General features: G+C 42.2%; 1 protein-coding gene and 1 long non-coding RNA gene across 4 annotated transcripts; one reads left to right on the forward strand and one right to left on the reverse strand.

Moving 5' to 3' along the window:
* Nucleotides 1-3863: 3863 nt before the first annotated feature.
* Nucleotides 3864-20235, forward strand: HACD4 (3-hydroxyacyl-CoA dehydratase 4). Of its 3 annotated transcripts, XM_065663023.1 has the most exons (7): nucleotides 3864-3952; nucleotides 6812-6915; nucleotides 7802-7929; nucleotides 13548-13660; nucleotides 16158-16264; nucleotides 16997-17128; nucleotides 17744-20235. In XM_065663023.1, the coding sequence occupies exons 2-7, from the start codon at nucleotides 6819-6821 to the stop codon at nucleotides 17824-17826; spliced, it is 660 nt and encodes a 219-aa protein (XP_065519095.1). In that variant the 5' UTR covers nucleotides 3864-3952; nucleotides 6812-6818; the 3' UTR covers nucleotides 17827-20235. The 3 variants fall into 3 exon arrangements, with proteins under 3 accessions (XP_065519095.1, XP_065519094.1, XP_065519097.1); XM_065663022.1 differs by lacking the exon at nucleotides 17744-20235 and having other exon boundaries at nucleotides 16997-17345; XM_065663025.1 differs by lacking the exons at nucleotides 6812-6915; nucleotides 17744-20235 and having other exon boundaries at nucleotides 3889-3952; nucleotides 16997-17345.
* LOC136005489 (uncharacterized) lies at nucleotides 13975-17930 on the reverse strand. Its single transcript, XR_010608790.1, has 2 exons — nucleotides 17722-17930; nucleotides 13975-14537 (listed from the first exon to the last, which is right to left on the reverse strand). It is a non-coding gene; the product is annotated as an uncharacterized LOC136005489 (long non-coding RNA).
* Nucleotides 20236-21977: the final 1742 nt, after the last annotated feature.

A 21977-nucleotide genomic window follows, 5' to 3' on the forward strand; every position in this document is an offset into this window, starting at 1 on the left:
TTTGTCTGGGAGCCCTTTGTTCATCTACACAGGCCTCCTGGTGTTCCTGCTCAGCTCCTCTTTGTAGTCTGGGAGATCAATGCTTGAAAATAATGAATCCCCGAAATCAGTGTATTCCTACAGAGCTGTAGGGCTGATTGTGAGTACGGAGGTTGATCTAGAGGCCAGATGACGCGCTCCCTCAAAGACTCCCAGGAAGTGACAAGTAAGGAGAATAAGGCTGTCACATCTCCTCCAAGTGACATTTGGGAAGTCTGGCAGAATCTGCCAGGAGGTTCTTGTCTGGCTTCCCTCATCCTTCCCCTTGTCCTGCTTCAGCTGCCACCAGCCTGCCTTGGAACTGAACTGTCCTGAAAGACAGTAAATGCAAAAGATCAGTCATAGATTGATTATATTGTCTTTTGGCCAAAGCCAAACAGACTGACTGGGATTTTTTTCCCTCTAGAAGCATTTCCAATCTTCATCCTTTTTTCACCTGATGAAATTGTAAAGCTGAAACTCCTGCCAGCTCTGTATCTGTTTGGTGGGCCTTTGTGGCACAATGTTCATTCATCCTGTACCCCTGTCCTCATCCTAAGGGAGCGAGGAATTCTGTCTGGTGTGACTTTGTTAGAGTATGCCAACAAGTCAGCTTCAGCAAGGCAGGACCTGTTTGCAAGCCAGGGTCTCTGCTGAGTTTACAGAATAGCCAGAGTGTGCTGAAGCTCCCATGGCTGCTGTTTCCTCTTTTGCCCACTTTGAGAGTGTAGACAAAAACATTGACGCTTTTCCCTGTTACTTTCTTGCAGTGTGGAGGTGACTTCGCTTTCTCTGCTGCCTCCGTACAGCCTTCCTTTTCTCACTGGCAGTGTTGGTCACACAACTTAAGCACCAGCCAGCACTGTGCAATACTCTGCCTGTTAGTGAGAAGTAAGTGTCTCATACTGCACCATGTTAGCCCTATGGACCCTGACAGCCCAGGATTTACTCCTTTAACTGAAGTCGTGCTGGAGTGTGTGCTTCCAATTAAGTACGTGTTCAAGAGCTGTGATTTACCAGTGCTGAAACTAATGTAATCCACTGGAAAAAACAGACTTGAATGCAGGTGGCCAAAAATTCTAATCACGGAGGAAAGGAGACATAAAGTTACCAGTTAGGAACATTGAAAACTAATTTTAAGACACATGGTTTCTTTTCTTAAAACACATCTGCGTAGTCCTTGCATAGCAAGAGTTTGGAAACAAAAGCATAAAAGGAACAGATGTTTAATTCCGGAGATGTTTCTTATATAAAGAGAATGAGTTTCTTTCCATTTTGCATGAAACATTTAAGGGCTGCTGTCAACTTTCTGCATAAAGCATCTCCTTGTAATGGTTCCTGACATAAGCACCGCACCCAGATAGAACGTGTTTTTTCCCACCTCATGACACAAAGAAATCAAACATGGTTACAAGCTGGTTAGATTTTGAGAATCAGGCTTAACACATGCTGAACAGTCCTGAAGCTTGGTTGTTTTTTTAAAGAGATGATAGCAGTTAAAGACAAGTAATTATTTGGTGCTGGTGAAGTAGTTTCTAGATGGAAGTTTGTCAGCAAATGGAGTTGCTGGAGTAAAAAAGCAAGGTTTATTTTTCAAAACTACATGCTAGATTTTTTCCTCCAGGGCTTACTCTAGTCTTCCCATATCCAGCTAACATGTATTCCACTATTGTAGTTTAATATTTGCTTTCATCTGAATGTCTTTGCAACTTACAAAACTGTTAAATGTTTTAAGCATAAAAGCCCTTCTCCAAATCCTGTGTGCCTGGAAGTGTTCCCCCTTCTATCTACTCTAATAAAAAAAGCTGTTAGCTCTTGTTACTGATTTTCCTTTCTCATACCCTCAGGCCATCACAGTACAAAACCACCACTGCAAATCACAGAGCCAAAGGGACCTTACACGTGTTTTCAACTGCAAACTGTACAGAGAAGGAGTCTGTTTGTAAAAAACAGGTCTGATTGGACAGTTCCACTACAGCCCACTGCCTGAGTTGAATTCTTCATCTCCCAAAAAAGAATTTCGATATCCATATAATAGTGGTTTTACAAGCCCCGTACTTTGGCTCCACGGTTGCTGTGCATTGCCGCTCAAATGGGGGTATTTATAATAGTGTTATAGTTCAGGTCAGAAGTGCACCTTTGGAATAGATTTTCTAGTTATTGTCCCTTGCAGTGTCTTGTTCTTCACCACCGGGCAGGCTTGGAGTGCACCAGTATCATTCTTTTCAAAGGACAACATCACTCCTTTCACTGTCATTGCAACGTATTCTTTTTCAGCAAGCAATGGGCATCCAGTCCACAGGGCCAAGCTGCTGGCAAAGAAAATCCTTCAAAATGCTCCCATGGTGGGCACCACCTCCTCAGCGCAAATTGCTCTGCTCTGAAGCCATGCCTGTGTCAGAGTGGCACTGTCTTGTGCAGGGTCCCCACTGCCCAGCCAAGGCAGCCCCAGCTGCCCCCACCTCCTGCCCGGCTGTGCTATAAGGGGGACAGCAGCACAGGTCAGAACAGGTACCCAGCTCACCAGCTCTTGCAGGTGTTCCCATCATCCATGGGAGCTGTAACTTGGCAGCTGCCCACAAGAGGGATTTTGCACCTCACAGAGCTAGGTGAGCTTTTGTTGTTTTTATGTATTTGCCTGATGTTTGTAAAGAGCTGTTCTTCCTGCTGCTGGATCTTGTTACAGTTGTGAGCTCAACTCCTGCCAGTATTAGTCACACCAGTTGTCCTCCCAGAAGCACGCAGTGTGGGAGCTGTTTTGCAAGAGCTATGGGCTGAGCCTTTCAATAGCTGTTTGTTTAATTGTTTAACCCTTTATTTAACACTGATTTACTATTTCCTCCTGAGAAGGAAATAGTGTTTAGCCTAGAAAATGATGATGTTTCTTGAGGAGTAAAAGTGAGATACTGCACCACCAGGAAAGCCAGGCACTAATGCATGAGCTTTCTGTGAAGGTCCTATCTGGGAGGTATAACCAGGAAAAACAAAGCATCCCACAGCGTGTTTGCCAGGAAGCCATCCACCTGTAAGGGAGGCATTTCTCACCTTTCCAGGACGCCACTACGATTGGAGATGGTCTTGCCAAGAGCTCAACACCACTCACAGTAGGGATGAGACCCAGTAACACACTTTTTGCCCTTCCCCCCCCCCCCCAACTTTCTGTACTCACATAACAGCCTATGCTCATTATGGCCTTCTTCAGTCATAATATCAGATTTCAAACACCACTGTAGGATGGGATGTGCTTTCAGCATGAGTGACAGCAGGAAAAGTAACTTAGTGGTAGAAGGGAGTTTGTGAACATGTTATGACGTTCTTCATCTGATTTATGCTGAGGTATCTCAGACACATAAGGGCAGATGTAAACTACAATACATTTTCTCTGCCCGTAGTGCCCATATTTCACAGAGGCATGAATAAATAGACATTTCTAGATAAGAAGTGGGGAATTCTCTCCTCTATCTATCTGAAGTAGTTTAGAGTACTCCTTCAATGCTGTGCTCCCAGCCTTCATTATCATCTGATTGTGTTGTTAGCGTTGTTGTAGTGCTGATGATTTAGACAGAAGAGAAAAAAAAAAGCAGTTTTGCATTTCTTCTCTCCAGTAATCCTTCAGAATACTGCACTGGGTTCAGAGGCAAAGTTAGTGGGATTTACAGACCAGCTTACTGGTGCAACAGCAAGAAACCAATTGAGGTTAGGTTAGCCCAGGCTAGGCTAGGCTAGGCAGGACAAATGGGGTGGAGATATTTGGGGCCAGAAACTCCTTTCTCGGGAAGTGCAGTGTTTTTTCTGCTTAGTGCTGCACACGGTGACGTCGTGGGGTGGGGGAAGAGGAAAGAGGAGGGGTGATCTAATAAACAGCTGCTGCAGCTGTAGAGAGGAAAAAGGAGAAAGACCAGGAGCAGCAGCAGCAGTGCGACCCCCGCAGCAGGTAATGCCTCTGCAGAGCATGCAACCCACCCTGCTCAATGCAAAAAGGAAGGGGACAGAGAAGTGGGGCGGGATATGCCTGTGTGAGAAACGTATGTTTTGTGCTGCTGCTCTGTAGTGTTCTGCTTCTTGAGCTCTCTTGCTTGCAGTTGTCATTGGGGTGGGAAGGGGTCGAAGTTCAGACCAGTGTGACTGAAAAGGAAACTGTGTCAGTGGAAGGGCTTTTCTAGCAGACCTTTCCTGAAGGAGGAAAACCAGAAAGGAGCACTACTCTCTGGTTTCAGTGCAAGCGTTGCTTCCTTATGTGTGGCCAGCCACTGTGGGCTCATGGGGAGGCAGCAATAGCTCTGAAGACAGGAAAGTGGTTGGTTTATGCAGGCCTGGCTGGGACCCCCTGTGAGAGGGACCCGAGTGTGGCTTTCACCCTGGCACCTTGCAGGAGACAGCTAACCAGGGCAAAGGCTGTGCTCAGCTGGGTGCCACTGCTGTGCTACCTGTCACGTTAGCTTGTGGCCCTGACCCCCTTCAGACACTGCAGGCACCTACCCCTGTGCTTACCTCAGGTGATAGCAACCACCTGAGGACCTTCATGCTAAAAGTAATAAAATGCAACAATTACATTTATGTGATTTTTTCTGCCTGTGGCAATAGGTCAGGCTGGTAGCTCTGCGGCCAGGATCAGTCCTCCAAGTGACACTGGCACGCTGCCCACCAGCACATCTCTATAGTTCACTGGGAATATGGGGCCCTTCATAGGTGCCAACAGAGTGCATACATTTCAGTAGTCCCCAGTACATTTTAAAGAAGATGAGTTCTAACATGCAACAGCTGCTATATTTTGCCAAAACATTAAGGTGAAGCTGCGTTTACAAATGTCTTCTTGCTTACGCCCTGTTTAGCTGAGATTAAGCAGCTTAAGAATTGTAAAGACAACAATTTTCCGGGTAGCCAGTGGAGGAAGAGTTAAGAAAATAAGCCCAAACCACTGAAAGACAAGTTCTGAGGGTGAGCGGCCAATGTAGCAAACTAGATTTTAGAAGAAAAGAGAAACTATATGCTCAGCTTGCATCCTGTGCAAAGCCCACATGGCAGTACCAGTCCAAAGAGAATGGTGAAGGTGCTGACTGGGAAGCCTCAAGATTTTTATAACTGTTCCTGTAACTTTCATACCCATTACAGTAATTCCTATCCATCCAGCAATAAGGCTGTTTCTTAAATCAGAACAATGTATGTTCTTAAGTTTTTACCTTTTCATAATGTACAGTGTCCCATGTTTTTCTTACCACAAGAGAGAACAAAGTGTCGTTCAGTAATGAAGCAGATGGGATGTGGGTTCAATATTTATAGAGCTCACTGGAATTTAGTACAATTGAGTTGTATCATACTTTTCCCAAAAGGAGTATTTATGGAATACATTTATTTGTCTGGGTCCTCATATGTCTTATTTTCATAATATCAAAGGCTACTGCTTTCTCTTGGGAGGTAAATTATGTGAACAAATCTTTCTGTGCTTATGGAAGTATTTGTATGAATAGTGGCCATCCTGCAAGACAGGAAGAGAGGAAGAAAGGCATTTTCTATGACCTCCCTAGGATAAACTGAGATTAAAAATTTAGAAGACCAGTTTAATTTAAATCAGTTTATAGAGGTGTGTATTGTCATTTATGGTTGTGGTCCAATAGTGGGAATGAAGTGTATGCATTTATCACATTTAGATGCTTCTAAACACTGTGTTTGTTAATGCACAGATACAAATGAGACAAAATTTGATGGCAGAGATCTGATGCCAGATACCATATGAATACACTGGATCAAGGGGCAATTTAAAGAGCTCTTGTTACTTACTGGGTCAGGAAGTTAATTGCTTAAACACTGAAGATAAATTCTAGTACAAAATTCACAAATTCACTTCCCCAAAATGTAGGCAGTTCTTTTCATAGCTGGAGGACAGGCAAGCCTCTCTGGAACGAATCAGAAGACAGGACATTTATGAAAAATGGAAATTAAGCATCTCAGGAGCCTATGAAGTTTTGCCAAAGGTCAGATAACCTATGAAAATTAGGTTAGAAGGGCTGCAAAGGTTAGTCTTCTCAAACAGGAGAAAATTCACTTTATTAAATGAAGCCTAAAACAGAAGCTGTGCAGAAAGACAAAGACCCTAATTTCATGTTTGTGTGGAAAACCTGTAGAGCCATTTGGTTAAAAAGGGGAAAGACAGATATCCTCCAGAATGCATCAAACAAAAGCAGACTGAAATGTGGCTTTCTTTTCAATTTCTTCACCTACATTTTTATAAATACTGCTGTCTGCTGGAGACACCGCAAATTATTTGCATTGTACTTTAAGCTGTCCTGGGTGCATGCTAGAGGCATGTCTTCTGGGAAGGACAGGATTTACATCACCCAGATGGAGAAATCGCAGGGCTGGTGCCTGTGGGAGTCCAAGGCCCTCAGCAGGGCTGCTGTGGGTGCAACCACAAGCAGTCCATTGAGTCTGGTCACACTGTCAAGACAGAGCCAAGCCAAAGGGCTCAGGCTTGAATCCACCACCCAATGGAGTGTCTTTGTTCACTCAAGTTTTTCCTCTGGAGGCACAGATCACCCTGGTCACTGGAGGAAACACAAGAAAATTTTTCTGTGCATCTCCTAGGTATAACAACAAAGGAAGCATTTGATCCACTTGGGAGAATACTGTTTTGTGGCCATGGCCAGACACAGTCAATTTTCACTGATCTGTTTATAGTTCAGCTGTTTTTCTTTGACTTACTCACATGTCCAAAGAGGGTGTAATTTCTATAGGTCAGAAAGTTTGAACACTGTAGTAAGTCATACAGTTTGCTGTACGATTTTCACCCCCACAGCTTTACCATGAACACCTACCTCTTCATGTATGACTTGATGCAATTCTGTGGACATTCTTGGATATTTACAAATATGATCATCAGGTTCATGTCATTTGGAAAAGGTAGGATTCCTTCTTTGTTTTCCTTAAACATTTCAGAAGGCAGTAACAGACAGTGACACCAAATTAGAGATAAACTTAGGATTCTGGATAGGTGTATGTCCAGTACTGGGGCTAAAATTTCAATTAGAAAAAACATTGTTTCTTCCATAAAAAGGATGAAGAAATTTCTCATACCTACATTCTGCTTGTACGACATCACAAATTAAGTTCTTGTTTTCCTAATGAGCTTTAATATTCAGCAGCATCCTAGTAACAGTTGACTTAGACATAGACCTAAATGTGACTAGGTTCAGTCGTTTTATATTAATCTTACTGAAGCCACTAGGAGGGCATATCTCTGTAGATATTGCACATCACTATCTCCAAAAACATTACATGTAATTCTCTTTCTGTTGCATGGCGTTGAGGCACAGAACCAGAAACCTAGAGACTAGAAATTTAAGATGATTTATAATCATGGAGAGTAGGCACATAAAATACCTACTTTGTGGTCTGCCTCTTTTTGGAAGTGCTATGTGTACAGATATAGGCAGGAATTTAACATCTCCTCATTGTTGAAGCATTCCTCATACATTTCCTCAATGCTTCCTCATATTTAGAAATATCCTAAACTGATATCCCTAAACCAACACATCCTGCACAGTGTTTGCCAATGCATCAAGTGTAGGGGATCCTCTTCTCAGCTTCCTGCCTCTGTATCAGAGTCATACACAAAGAGTGGGCTGTCTCCTCCCTTCCATGAAGCCTTGAGTCTGTTACCCGAATGTTTGGTACTGTGTAAGCTTTATTTCTTGTCATCTCCCGTGGTGATAGGGCAGAGGCAGACCCTAGCTGGTTCAGACTTTTACTATATAACCACCCTCTAATTTTCCTCTTCACTTTGTAGATTCAGTGGCAGACACCTTTTACTCCATAGGACTTGTGATGCGCCTTTGCCAGTTGTTATCTGTATTGGAGATCCTACACATCCTCACTGGCATTGATAAAAGCCGTCTCTTCCCCAGGGTTTTGCAGGTATGTCAGTTTCTTGAGACCCTCCTTCCACAACATACACGCTTCAGACATGGCGGCCCCTGGGTACATGCCTTTACTACCCAGAGGGGTCCACCTGCACCCTTCCTTAAGGACCTTGGTCTGCTGATGGTTTCTTAACTGCAGGAAATGAGTCCTCAGAAGTGGGTTAGGAAAGAGCTGCTTTCAAATGAAACTGAGCAGTGAGTGCCCCATGCCCAGCCCATGACAGCAGGGACCTGAGGAGAGGCCACCCGCAGAAAAGGGGCAGACCCCATTTCTGCCTTAGGTGGCTGAGGGTGGCCGAAGTTTCAGTAGCTAATTCTTTTCCATGCTATTTATTCTCTGACAAGTGTGTATTTATTTTGAAGACAAGCACAATACAAGATTTTGTGGGGTAGCAAAGGGATGGCACTTGAGAAAACGACCAGCACAGCAAGCTTCCTGAATCAGGGTTTGCTGGCAGTCATGGAGTGTGAAAGGAAAGTAATTGGTAAAGATAGAGAAATTAAAGGACTGAACAAGAACTAATGCTAAACGGGGAAAGAAGAGATTTGTCATATTCTTGCTGTAAGGGTCTCTACACTCTCAAACCCAGGTATGGGCAAACTGCGGTAACACCCAGAGGTTCTGATGCTGTTAAGGGTTATTACCCTTAAGGGCATATGTTCAGCTGTAGGCAGAAAACCAGCCAAAAATATCAGAAAACAAGATGATTCTCAGATATTTTCCTTGCCACATTTTGTTTTCTGTTGGGACTTTATCTCAGGTTTTGGTAATTTTTAATGCATTGGAAAAAGTAAAACTGTCAACTTGAGTTTACCTTCAAACCTTTCCAGTCCTTAGTATTTGAATAATGGTGAAACTGGTATTGCTCTCAGCAGTCAGAAGGTAGAAGACTAGGAGTAGTTAGTTACGTTTTTAGTTTTCTGGATAGCCCATTTTTGTCAAATGACATACTGGATGGGTGAAGATGTTCCTCTTTTTAAATCTCCATTAGAAACTGACTAATACAGATCTCTGGTCTTTATGCTGCTCACTAAGTATGGTAGCAAATTTGTCAAAATGGAATCAACTATTTTTCCTTGCCTAAATCTACATGCTTTTACGTTAATTGGTGGGGGCCGAGGTGGGGGGGAGTGTGTGTGTATCCTACTGAATGTGCCTTGTAACAAATTTCACACCATCTCTTGCAGAGAAGAGCAGCCTCCTAACACCAACAGATAGTCACTAAATCAAGGCTTATCCTGGCAGAGGTTACACATTCCTCAAGTCTTGTGTAGTCCATTCCTTTGCTACCCAGCCCAACAGGAGCAGAGATCAGGGAAGCCTGCACAAAACCTGCTCTGTGTTGCCACAAAAGACACTAGATCTGAAATGGATGTTTCTGAGCAAGAAAACTGTGACCTTTCTTTGGCAGTGCAGTTACCGCAGTGCTCTCCAGGGCAGCATGAAGAAGGCGGGTCAGGGAGCAATATGGCACAGTGACTCCAAACATTTGTCTCACAACAATGATAGATTTGGATCCTTACATGGTTCTTTTCCCAAGTGTTCTCTCACTGCAAATACAACTCTTTTACATTCATGTTAGCAGTAGTCTTGTGCTGCCCAAGCTAGGTACAAGCTCTTTGGTATAGACTCTGTTTTCACTTGGGTTGCCCTGCTTCCACTGTGGGAGTAGAGGTTAAGCACCTGTGTGCCAGCAGTACTCCCATGTGTCTTGCCACGCTTTCCTCCCTGCCTCTTAGGAAAAAAGAAGATATATTTTCCACAATGAACTGGGGAAGGACAGTTAGAGATGCTTACTTTACTGTAGCCTATAGGCTACTGCATGTAGTCAGGGTGCTGGTAAAGCTGCAAGAATTTGATAGTGGCTACCCTCTTCTGTGTTCCCACCTGTTCTAACTCTAAGCTTAAAACATACCCCTAGATGCATCCTTCAGGCCATGCACACACATGCATATCCACAATGAAGTTCATCTCAGGATCTCTAGGGTGAGAGAACTGGTGGCTCTGGCAGTGTCAAGGAAGCACATGGATGGAGATAAGGACACCTTGAATAAAACAAGCTGTGAAAGCATCCCTGTGGTGGCTGGCTGTTTTGTAGGCATTACAGCAGAGACAAGATTAAAGTATTCTGAATGAAGTATTTCTGCCTAATAACCTATTTATCATGATTTAGTAGCATTTACAACAAACACTGTGAGATAGATGTTACAGACAGTGGAAAAGTAAACTCCAGAGGCGTTCTCTGGAAAAATCCATTCAGTATGGCCTCATTGAAGGACAAGCCTCAGGCCACCATGCATCTCAGGAGGGTTAGGCAGGCCAAGGAAAAGTCACACCAAGAAAGAAAGATGAGTCCTGGGTGATGGTGCTCTGGAGGAAGGGAAGGCAAGGAAAGGTCACAGAGCTGGTGCAAAGGGATGTCCCTCTGGGCATTTCCAGCTTGAATGAGAGGAGGACAGGAGAACGTGTCACATGTCAGCACTTTTCTTACTTTTTTTAAACATTCACTAAATCAGAGAGTTGTGTAGGGGTTTCAGGCACCAGGTTCAATACTGCACTGCCATGGTTATTAAGAAACCAAAGTGAACGTGCCGCCTGCTTCTGCCTTCAGTTAGGCTGATTTGCTCTGTTCCACTTGCTTGAAATGCCCAGGCTGTATTACAAAAATTTATGTCACTCTGGAGACCTGTCTGTATCCTTTGATAAATGGGTGCTGGGAGAGGAAGGAAATTCCAGTTTGACTTTAACAAAAGAACAAGAAGGAATGAAAAATGAAACCACTGTATTTACACTTTCTGAGGTGTCAGCACATACTTCCTTTTATGAACATGAAAACACAAGACTTCTAGTTTTGTGGGTTTTTTCTTTTTCTTTTTTTTTTAAGCAAGAGAGTATCAGCAGAGAATGCCATATTTTTACTCATGCAAGAACAGATGATCCATAGAAGAAATGAACTGTGGCTGATTTTATGCTTTTTTTTTCATATATATGCTTTTCTTATACCTATGTATGTGTAAACAGCCATTTACTGGAATTTCCTCTTCTTCAAGTAGCACTCTGTCTTGTCACTTGCTGAAAATGTCCCCAGTCTCTGCCTAACCCCTGCATCTACCTTGGATTTGTGTGGGTTACCTGAAGATGTGAGTGCTATGAGCACAATGTCTTGAAGGGGAATAAAAGCATGCAAGCAAGCAGGCAACAAAAGAGGTAGGATGCTACTGTCTGTTCTCCTGAGGACGTAACAATTGCCCTGAGGAGCCAGTCTGTGTCCTGCCCTGCAGGTGTGCTCCAGAGCAAGACCACGGGCAGTTTTCAGGTCCAGTTCCCTACTCTTGCAGGTGCTTAACCTACTTTACACAATCAATAGTCAGACTTCCATCCTTTGCAACTAGTGGGGCTGAGTGCTCCACTTCCCAAACACGAACCCTTTGATGGAGGAAATATGATGAACCCCAGCTAGGTGATACTCACTGCCCCTTGTGCATCTGCTTATGCCCTGTGACAACAAAGAAATCCACAGCCACTCCATGAGGCTGAATTGTGGGTCTCCATAGCCACTCTGTGGCTCATCCTTTTGAAATGTGGGACGGTAGTTACTGATCTACTGTTTATCCTTTTATTTCACTGAAATGGGATCAGCTCTTGATCACGTGGCCCATGCTGCTTTCTGGCACTTTTCCACCCAGCCACCTCTTGAAGAGCAAGTGGCTGTTTGGAAAATCTGCCTGCCAGCTCTCACATCTGAAAACACATTTTCATTATCATGGTGAAGCTTTGGTCTCTAAGTGAGACAACTCCCTGAAATATCTCTTAGTAACTATATTGCAGAACTCTCTCTCCACATCCCAGTCTTATTTCAGGGTTGGTACTAAAATGCCCATGACCACCAACGCTGCACTCCTTTAACACCCTTCACCAAAATGATTTTAATTCAGGTTCTATTTTCTATATTCTCTCCACACAATCCCACTCAATGTTCATACTGTTTTTCCCTTTGTTTTGATTTCCCTCTTGTGATGATTGTCCCACCATACTTCTTCTAAGTTGGTTGTATCTGGTTTCAGATCCTGCATCGACACTTACAGTTCGCCCAGTTTCTTTCTAAGTTCCTCGGCATCAGCATATAAACACAGGACTTACTGCCTCTCACTCTCCATTTCCTGGCCTGTCTACACAGAAGCCTCTCAGCATCTGACCTTCTTAGAAATCAGTTCCTCAGTTAGGGACCAATGGGATCAGCAGCACAAGATGACAGTCAGGGCAGGGTGAGAGGCAGCAAAACCATTTTTATCTGTTGTGGCCTCTCAGTGCCTTTCAAGATGAGGAACCAGATCCCGGGGGATGGAAAATTGCTCTCATGCTATTTTGCTGAATAGTGAAGTGATGATTGCTTTATCTGACAGATATGGTCTGAAAAAAAAAAAAAAAAAAGTCATAAAAGAAATCTCTACCCACAATGTTCCATGCAGGAACTGGTAAAAATTATGTAGCAAAACTGTTTAAGGTAGGACTAAGGGGAAGGGGGAAATCAGTGAAGGATAATGGCTGAGCTGATAAAAACCACCTTGGCAATCTGTTTTCATTTCACAACCTTTCACTGACTTGACATCTTAACCCATAAAATCATTAAACCTAAGGCACCTTATGGAAGAGACACCAGTGTACAAAAACTCAAACCAAAACAATGAAGCTATACTGGTTCATCCCAACTGAATAGATGCATGTTTTCTTTTCCAGCCCTTTCAAATGGAGTGTAAATTAGAGTGAACTGGTACTCTTCTGGGAAAGTTTCACAAGCAACTGTCGGCAGTACTGAACACTACAGATGTATTTATTTTACAGGGCAGGGCATGGAAAACTTGTCCAGGAAGGACAAACTTGGTTTTAATTTCTTGAGTTCTAATATCGCCAAAGTATTTTTGTTTTTAAGCTGAAGATACTGTGCGTTTAATCCACTCTTATATCTTCTGATTTGTAAAGACATAGCTTGTGGGTCAGGTTAAGTTCAACCACTAGAAAAATACTATGACTAATATTATGGCAATAATTCACATAAACTATAAACTTAAACCCACTTCTCCTAGCCAGGAAAATGAAGGAAAGAAAAATAAGACATTCCTTCCCCTTTCTGCAAATCTTACATGAGAGAGACACACTGGGTTGCAGATCTTGAAGCTGTGGCAAGCAGAGATGGGACTGTGAGATTAGCATTGTCTGGCATTCTATGCACCCAAGAGCCCTCTGTATCCCACACCCTCCTATGCAGCCTACAAAGAAGCTTACTTCCATGTGGAGGTAAGTTTCTTTGCTTGTAGGCTGCAGTCCTTGCTCCCATAACCTTAGCCAGCTCATCCACAGGTTTCCTGGGCTACAGACCCAAGTCATCCCTGTTGGCAAGCAAACCTCCACCATAGCAGACCTATGATGCTGCAGCCAACAGTTTCCAGTTGCCTGAGCTACAGGCCAACAAGATCTGGAACAAAAGCAGGCCAAGAAGCAAAGTGATCCCTGAAGAATTTGTGCAAAGAAAACTGGATTCAACCTGTGCCCTGCTATTCAATGAGAGCTACAAAAGGTGCTACCTGAATTAAAAATTCTTTTTTTCTTTTCAGATCACAGAGAGAATAATTGTTTTATTTGTTGTGATCAACAGTCAGGAAGAAGTTCAAGGGAAATACATCGTGTGTGTTTTATTTTTTCTTTGGAATGTATTAGACGTGGTCAGGTAAGAAATAAATGGCAATGCCACGAGGGAAAAATGGGTCATTCTTGTGAGCAGAACCTCACCTCCACTGTGCTGCAGGCTCAGTTCATTATTCCAAAACTGGTAGAAAGGCATATTATCTATTTTAAATAAAGGCTATTTACTGATTTTTACAAAAAAAACACATAGCTGAGAGGCAGAGCGATTTACAGATGTAAGTCTTACTTACAGGCTTCCATTGCATTAACATGTGTAGCTCAAAGGCTTTGATGTTTTTAACAGAAATTTAGAAGGAAATAACAACTGCCGCCCAGGGAACAGCAATTTCCAAACAATTTCCAAATCCAACACATTTATTATTTATTTACTTTTTAACACCTCATTTGGATCCAAGATTGACAGCACAGGCAGCAGCAGAACTTCTTACCAAGACAGGGACTATTCTGGCTTATTTGCACTATGCTGTACAAAATGTCAAGAGTTACTGCTGCAGAGACTGAGTATTTTGGTGTAGTAAGGCACGTATCACACCGCAGGGACCCAAACATGAGGCAAAATGAACACGGATACAATTCAGGACTTTTATCTCAAAAATTTTGTATGGTGAAAATTCCACATTACTGGCTCTTGCATCAGTATCTGAAGTCAGTAACATTTCTCAAGTGTAACTTAAGCTCCACTGCCCTCATTTTGTAAACTCATAGCAGGGAAGACATACCGAATTAAGAAACATTTTAACAAGACATAGCCCTCATGGCAACCTCTGTAATTTCTTTTTTCTTTATGTTCTTTCTTTCTGCTCAAACAGTAGTTTCTGCTATTTTACATACATTGCTTTGGAGAGTGACTGGTGACTGTGGATTCATGCAGCTTAGGAAGTATAGGATATAAAAGAGATCTGAAAAAGGAAAATATCAGGATTAATAAGGAAGGCTTTAAGTCAACTTCAAAGTATAGGCACTACGTGTGCTAAGAAACCACTACTTGTATTAATTATTTGGATTATTGCTCCATCCTATTTCTTTTTTGAGTTTGTAAAGCTGAAAGAGTAGAACTTAACTGAAAGTTTTCTGTGCAGCTGAAGAGAGGCCAAAAGCATAAACAAGACTGGCTGTAAAGTCCTGTCAGAATAGTTCTGTTGAATCCAATGCACCACTATTTTCTATCTTTGTTGAAGTGCACAGTCCAGAATCATAGCAATAACACCAGCCATTTAATAAGCAAGATACTGTGGTCTGCAGCCGCAAATGCCCAATCCAAATACATGGTACAACTCACATGAATTTAGAATTCTTACCTGATATATTTTACAATATCTCTGCCATGTCCTAGCATCAATAAAGGGCGGTCATGTCTTAAAACATACAGGAATTCATCCCAACCCTTAGCCAATTAGTTTTGAAGTATTATAAGTTCCTCCACATAACACCCTGTGCATTATGGCTAATTACACAGTGAGAGCAAATTCTGCAAGGTTTTCTGTATCTGATCTTTCCTGCTTATACCATAAGCAGCCAAAGAAATGTGTATTGAGAGGAAGGAGCTGTATCCCTTTTGCAATGGGTTGCGATCATGCCTCAAAAGCAGTAATAAAAAAAATGAGGCACTCCTGAGGTTGCAGAGGACAATTTGAGAGTAGATGGTACATTATAGCCCATCAAACTCCTCTCAGTCCAGGTATGATGCAGAATTATACAAATGAATTAATAAGAAGGGAAGGCAGGAAGTTTTGTTTAATGCTGATTCCACCTGCTAGAAACAATCCTGGCTAACAGTGGCTTAAAAACGCTTATTTCCATCTCTCTAGCAAGACCACAGGCCAACAGCCTTTTAGCTGACCAAAAATGTGATCAGACCTCCATTGCTCCGGTGTTTGGAAAGCTGCTGCACCAGTTTTAGATCAAACTAACTAGCCTAAGTTCACCTTGTAGAATGAAGTCCCAGGCATTCCGGCCTCCCAGGGAGCAACAGTAACAGCAGAGTAAAACACTGCAATACACTGGAGAGCAGTTGCTTTCTTTTGCACCTACTAACCCTTCTGAGGTCCAAGGGAGGGGCAGCCACACCACAGAACATTAAGTACCTGTGATTACTTTTACTGTTTAGCCTTCTCCAGCAGTGCTTTAAGTCGTTCAGCAGTCATAAATCAGCATATTCTCAGTCCCAAGCAGCAGTTGTATTCTGCGTGCCCCTCTCAGTTGTAATATTCCTATCTGAAATCCATTTTTCTGACGGACCAATATAAAATCACACGGATTTCTGATAGAACCTTCTAGCTAGCAGGCTGTTTTTCTGTCTACCTGCTAGCACCATAGACAAACCCTTCTGAAACAATGAATGATCTACTTCCAGCCATCATTTAGAGCCTTAACAGAACTGTTGGAGTATTGCTCTGAAATGCTCTCAGATCAGCAGCTCAAAGCTCTTCTGCAATTCCCCTGGATTGTTCAATACTATATCTTTATTTTAAAGACACAATCATTCCCTCTAAACTCATCTGCTGTTCCTCTTGCATCAGGTACACTTACAACATGCTAGCAAGGATGGGAATATACTACCTACCACTGACATGGCTCAACTTCTCACTGTGCATCCCACTCTATCCTCTTTCAGTTCTGGCTAAAGGTAAGGAGATTGGAAAGGTACCAACAGTTTGCTTCCTTAATTTTCTTCAATAAAATACGATCAGTTCAGTTGTCATTTGTGCTTACGATACTTTTTTATTTTTTATTGCCAAAGTAGACATAAATGTTTATATACTCTCAACGTGTATGTCACCTATCTTCCCTTTTCTGTACTTCTTTAATAGGGGTACTCTGGGGCTTGTATGTCTTTGTTTTGTTTTGCTTTTTCTTTTAACAAAATGGGAGAACATTAGTTTTTCTGGAACCCCAGAAAAGAAACATGGATTCCCCTGTTCTAGACTGACAATGTTAGACAGCAAGTCCCAAAGCTGCGTTTTCCCTCACTGAGGTTGACTTCACTGGCACAGATCGTACTTTATATATATGGGACTGAGAATATGCTGATTTATGACTGCTGAAGCAGCTTATCATGCTTACAACAGGAAATGTGCCCACTGAGATCATACTGAAAGATCATACTCTGTGCAACCACAGGAGTGACAGAATTGTTATGGAATAGGAAATACTTAATGATTTTAGTATTAAGAGCAATTAGACCCTCAGACCTACAAAATTGAACTTAAAGAGAAAATGTGCATATGCATTCAAATGGCATGGTAACTTTGGCATATAATATAGCTATCTATGCCTTAAAGGTAACTGACTTTTACATGAAGCTTTTTGATGATCTTCCATCTCCTTTTGATTAAATATTTACCATGTTATTTTACAGCATTTGCAATTTGTGTATCACTGCCTTATTTTGAATCCTTTGGCACATACTCCATCAAGCTACTATTTCCATTTGCCTTCTCAATCTACTTCCCATATATTCTGAAAGCGTATCTGCTAGTGCTCTTTATAGGTAAGTATCTCATCTTCCAGAAAGCTGTGTCTCAACACAACTTGGATGCCTATGGCAACAAAAAAAAAATCAAATCGGTAAAGATTCTTTCACAAACACTAACTCTCTGCCACATCTCCTGCATACCACTGCAGGAAAGCTAATCACCAAGTGTTTTTATTTCTGATGTCATCAAAATACAAAACAAAAATATAAAAATGGCCTTTTGTTATATCAATTCCAGTTTGATCATACCTTCATTCTGTGCAACCCCTCCTCACTCATTCCTTTTAGCTGGTATGAGAAGTTATATCTAAATGAAGACTTCTACAGCTTGCTTATTGAAAGGGGTTAAAAAAGAGCCACCCCAAAACCTGCATGTAAATAGACCCCTTTTCAAAAAACTGCTTTCGAAAATTTTGAACTGAATTTGGCTGCATTAGAGACAAGTCTTCATTCTGTCACTGGCTTTAAGACCAACTTGAAGGATCTCTGTGATACAGTGTTCTGTTCCTAAGTTCATTTAAGGAACTATGCAAGTTGCCAGATGAAGGCTTATACTGTTCCTCCTGCATGAACTGAAGACACTTTGGACTCTACTCCCTTGTTCTTACAATGTCTTGTGTTTTGATTCAGGTATGTGCTTTATCATCCAGAACCTCTTCTCCGAAAGGAAGGCACACCTAGGGACAGGCAACATCAAAAAGAAAAGAAGCTGAGTTGATATATTGTTTGGAAATAAATATATTCCCAGTGGGCTGCTGCATACCATAGGTTAAAAAGAAGTTAGGCAAAGATTTCTGATGCAAAACTCCTGTTTGCATGTTCATCAACTTGTTATTGAACAAGCATAGAATTTTCAGAAAAGGCAGCTCTCTTTAATGCACCTCAGAAATGGAACACCTCAAAATAATGAGCTACTTTTTATAGTTTTGGTTTCAAATGCAGGAAATGCTTTTGAATGGATATATAAAATGATTATATTTTTTTCTAATGTATTAGAGAACTCTGAAAAAGACTAAAGAGGGTCTCCACTCACAATCACACTAACAACCCTGATTTTGGTGTTAGCTCTTGCCTCGTTAGCAACAGATATTCTGTATTGACAATACCATTAAATCTATAAGATTATTTTATATTCAGCCAACATGTATGTGCCTTATAAATATACATATAAATCCTAAATTAGCTGGAACTGGAATCTCTCAAGGAGCTGAAGCTGGAAACTTTGCAACCTATGCAATTCGCATGCTAAATAATCCCAGGCATTCACAAAGGATCCCTCACATTCTGGCCCAACCTTCACTTCTGTGAACAAGATTACAGAAAATCCAGCTAAACCACAAAGGCAAGTGATCAGGTACTCATGTACTATATATTATAGGGGATATTTAAGGCTCAGAACTAAAGACTTATAACTGTGTGTCTGGCAGACACTAGGAATCTCTTTCCCACATTGATTTTATCCCATGCTGAACAGCAGACAGGAATGCAAAAGAAATGTGATGTTAGGCCAAATACATGTTATTTAAGGGGAAGTGAATGACTACCAGAAGCCAAATGCAAAATTCTAACCATTCTACTCAAGTGCTTTGCTCCTCATACTTCCATAGGACTATCTGTGAGAATGCAACTAGAACACACTCTCTTCAAAGGCTGGGGAATGAAGAATATGGACAGCAACCAAGTGGGCTGGCAAAAACAGACAAATAATTGCTTTGAGGCTGGCAGTGGCTTTTCTGATGTTTCATCCATATTGATTATCACCTACATTTGAATTCAAGCAGGTGAAGGAGAAAAGTGAAGGTTTTTTTTTCCAAGCATGACTGAAAACTAGGGGGGAGGGGAGAGAAAAGACTATCATTGGAAGGAAGAAAATATTTAAGGGGAAGTGAACACTTACCACAATATGAAGGGAGTTTGCGTGTATGACGTTGTAAACATACAGACTAAGAGGGCAGATTAGGAAGGAGTGAAGCTGAACTAGTTTCTTACAGAAAGTCACCTATAATTTTTATTTATTTAATATATGTGGCAGGCGGTGCGTTCAGACTCTTGTGACCAGTGGAGTATTTGCAGACCTTATGCAACAGTAGAGGGTAAACCCTAGCTTTTCATTTTTGTTCCTGGAATGCATTACAAACAGAGGTAGGACTCTGGAAATCATTAGAGAAACAGAAGTACTTCCACTTTGGACTTCTGTGTGACCCAAACTGATTCAGTGTGGACTGTATGAAGAAACATACAGATCAGCTCACTCCAAATTATATAACACGTTAAGGTCAAACATGGACATTTTTCCCTTGGAAATTTAATCTAATGTGTTTATCATAAAACTGCCTGGAGTTAACATACCTTCTCAGAGGAAACATGGCATTTGTTTGCGTATTGGGTCTATGCGGCAAGGCTTTGGCAGTGGGGAAGCTGCAGTGAGAGCCTCAGTGAGAAGAAACCAAGGACTTCACCCGTGCCAGACATAGCTACTTCCAGCTAGCTCCAAAACAGAGCAACTATGGGACACTGCCAAGAGAAACTGCAGAGCTGACGGCAGCTCTGTGAAAACATACTTAATAAAAGGTAAAAAAATGCTATGTGCAGCTGTGAGACAGAAGAGTAAGAAAACTGTGAGACACCAAGGTCAGTGGGGAAAGAGATGAGGTGGTGCTTCAGGCACTGCAGTAGATGCCCCTGCGGTCCATGGAGAAGACCAAGATGGAGCAGATGGGAACCCCGTGCTGCAGCAGGTGGATGTGCCCTGAAGGAAGCTGCAGCATGGAGAGGCCAAACAGGAGCAAGTTCCTGGCAGGAACAGTTCAGCTGCAACCTGTGAGAAGAAATTATGTCGGGGCAGTTCATGAAGGACTATATCCCATGGGAGGGATCCCCATGCTGGAGCAGGGCAGCAACATGAAAAGAACGAGCAGCAGAGATGAAGGTTTATGAACTGACGGTAATCCACATCCCCTACACACCCTGCACTGCTTGGGGAGGGAAGAGGTAGAAGAGTCAGGAATGAAGGAGTAAAGTTGAGCCTAGGAAGAAGAGAGGGGTGGAGGGAAGTTGTTTTCAGTTTTTTTTTTTTACCATCCTACTCTACTTTTAATTGGCAATAAATTACTCTTCCTCAAGTAGAGTCCAGGTTTGTGAGAGTAAATGGTACATAATCTCCCTGTCTTTATCATGACCCATGAGCTACCTCATCCTATCCTCTCCCTGTCCTGTTATGGCAGCAGAGAGAGGACCTGAATGAGCATCTGGCAGCCATCCAAAGTCAAATGTACCACACATATTTGTATTAAGCCATATTTATGCATTTATGTTAAAAAAAAGTATCAGTATGTGGTGCTCGCCGTGTGCATTGATTCTCACGGCTGGCTGAAACACTGGAAGGAGCGGTATTCTTTAAAATTCACTATGGGGAGGACCCCCAAACCTAAACTGCAGGCAAATGGCATGAAGTTAGGGACAGAAGACTTTCCCACCCCCTTTTGGTATAGAGGTAACTTGCAGCAGGCAACTGGGAGATCTAGGGAATCAGCCTTCCATGTGTGACCACAGCAGGCTACCAAGTACATGTCCGCCTTACCTTAGTTTTTGGAAAAGCTCAGGACTGGACAGGAAAAAGTGTGCTTAAGAAGTTGCCTGAGTCTTTCCACCTTTAGGAAGTTAAACCTTTATTAAAATTTCTGAGTCTTGAGAACCCAGACCATCTCCATTTAGATCTTCTGATATTGGAATCAAAATAAGTGTTGTTCTTACATATCTACATAAACATAGGCAAAAGTATGTACCGTATAGGCAAGGATGAAGAAACATCACTAAGAAAGTGATATATAATTGAAAGTGGTTAGACAATCTCTTTAGGAGCATCTTAGTAGTCAGAAGAGTATATGACTACATTTGTCTGAAATTTAAGACCCCACTAGTTTTAGTAGAGATTATGCACTTTAAGACTGAATTCATAAGATACGCATACAAAACACATACAGTGTGGAAAAGAATTACACCTAAGTGCTAAGGATAGAAAAAAAAATACCCCTTCTGTTTGCCCACAAAACAGCTATGCTGGAATCACAAGAACACGTCCCACCAGTATCTTCACCACCAGCTTTCCTTTGATGCCTTTCCACTCATCTACAATGCAGAAGCAAGTAACTTGCCCACTTCAGTCCTTGAACTGTCTCCAGAGCAACACAGGATTCTGAAAGATCACCTAGAAATAAGTCTTATTTGTTTGTCCAGCACAAGCACACAACAGGAGGAATACTCTCTCCATCAGAGTTTATCTGTATACTTGCAGGTACAGCAGCCCAATAGGAATGGAACTATACGGTGAAATGACTAACAATGAGGACCCAATAGCCAACTTATCTGCCTTTTAGAGGGTTTTATTTCACGTCACCTCTCGTTTATTCCTGTGGGCTGAACACACAGAGTTGTAGAGTACACTAGAATATTTAGTACAGAATAGTTTCAGTTGGAAGGGACATACAACAATCTCCTTTGCATTCCATCCCCCTCATCCTCACCAGAAGCTCCCAACCACATTACCCATAACTGTAAGGGCTGTACAGTCAAAGCTCTCCCTTACAGACAGTGCAACTCCTCCACCTCGCCTGCCCTGCTCATCCCTCCTGAACAGCTGCAGCCCTGATCCCAGCACTCCAGTCATGGGACTCATCCCACCAAGTCTCACCAGTGACATCGCAGCTCTGGGAACAGACCAACACCTCCAGTTCATGCTGTTTCTCATACTCCATGCGTTGGTGTACAAGCATTTCAGTTATGCTCCTAAACCGCAGTGCTCCCTGGATCTGTGTTAGCACTGCCACCTTCTGGTGGTGCTATGACATCTCTTGGCCTACCATCT

Source organism: Lathamus discolor, chromosome Z (genome assembly GCF_037157495.1).
Source record: "Lathamus discolor isolate bLatDis1 chromosome Z, bLatDis1.hap1, whole genome shotgun sequence".
Taxonomy (NCBI): domain Eukaryota; kingdom Metazoa; phylum Chordata; class Aves; order Psittaciformes; family Psittacidae; genus Lathamus; species Lathamus discolor.

Excerpts from the sequence above, each read along its gene's own strand:
- HACD4 (XM_065663022.1), top strand. The coding sequence starts at position 6,819 with ATGAACACCTACCTCTTCATGTATGACTTGATGCAATTCTGTGGACAT. Across the intron at positions 7,930-13,547 it reads TCTTCCCCAGGGTTTTGCAG|ATCACAGAGAGAATAATTGT; the intron begins GTATGTCAGTTT and ends TTTTCTTTTCAG. Across the intron at positions 13,661-16,157 it reads AATGTATTAGACGTGGTCAG|GTACACTTACAACATGCTAG; the intron begins GTAAGAAATAAA and ends CTCTTGCATCAG.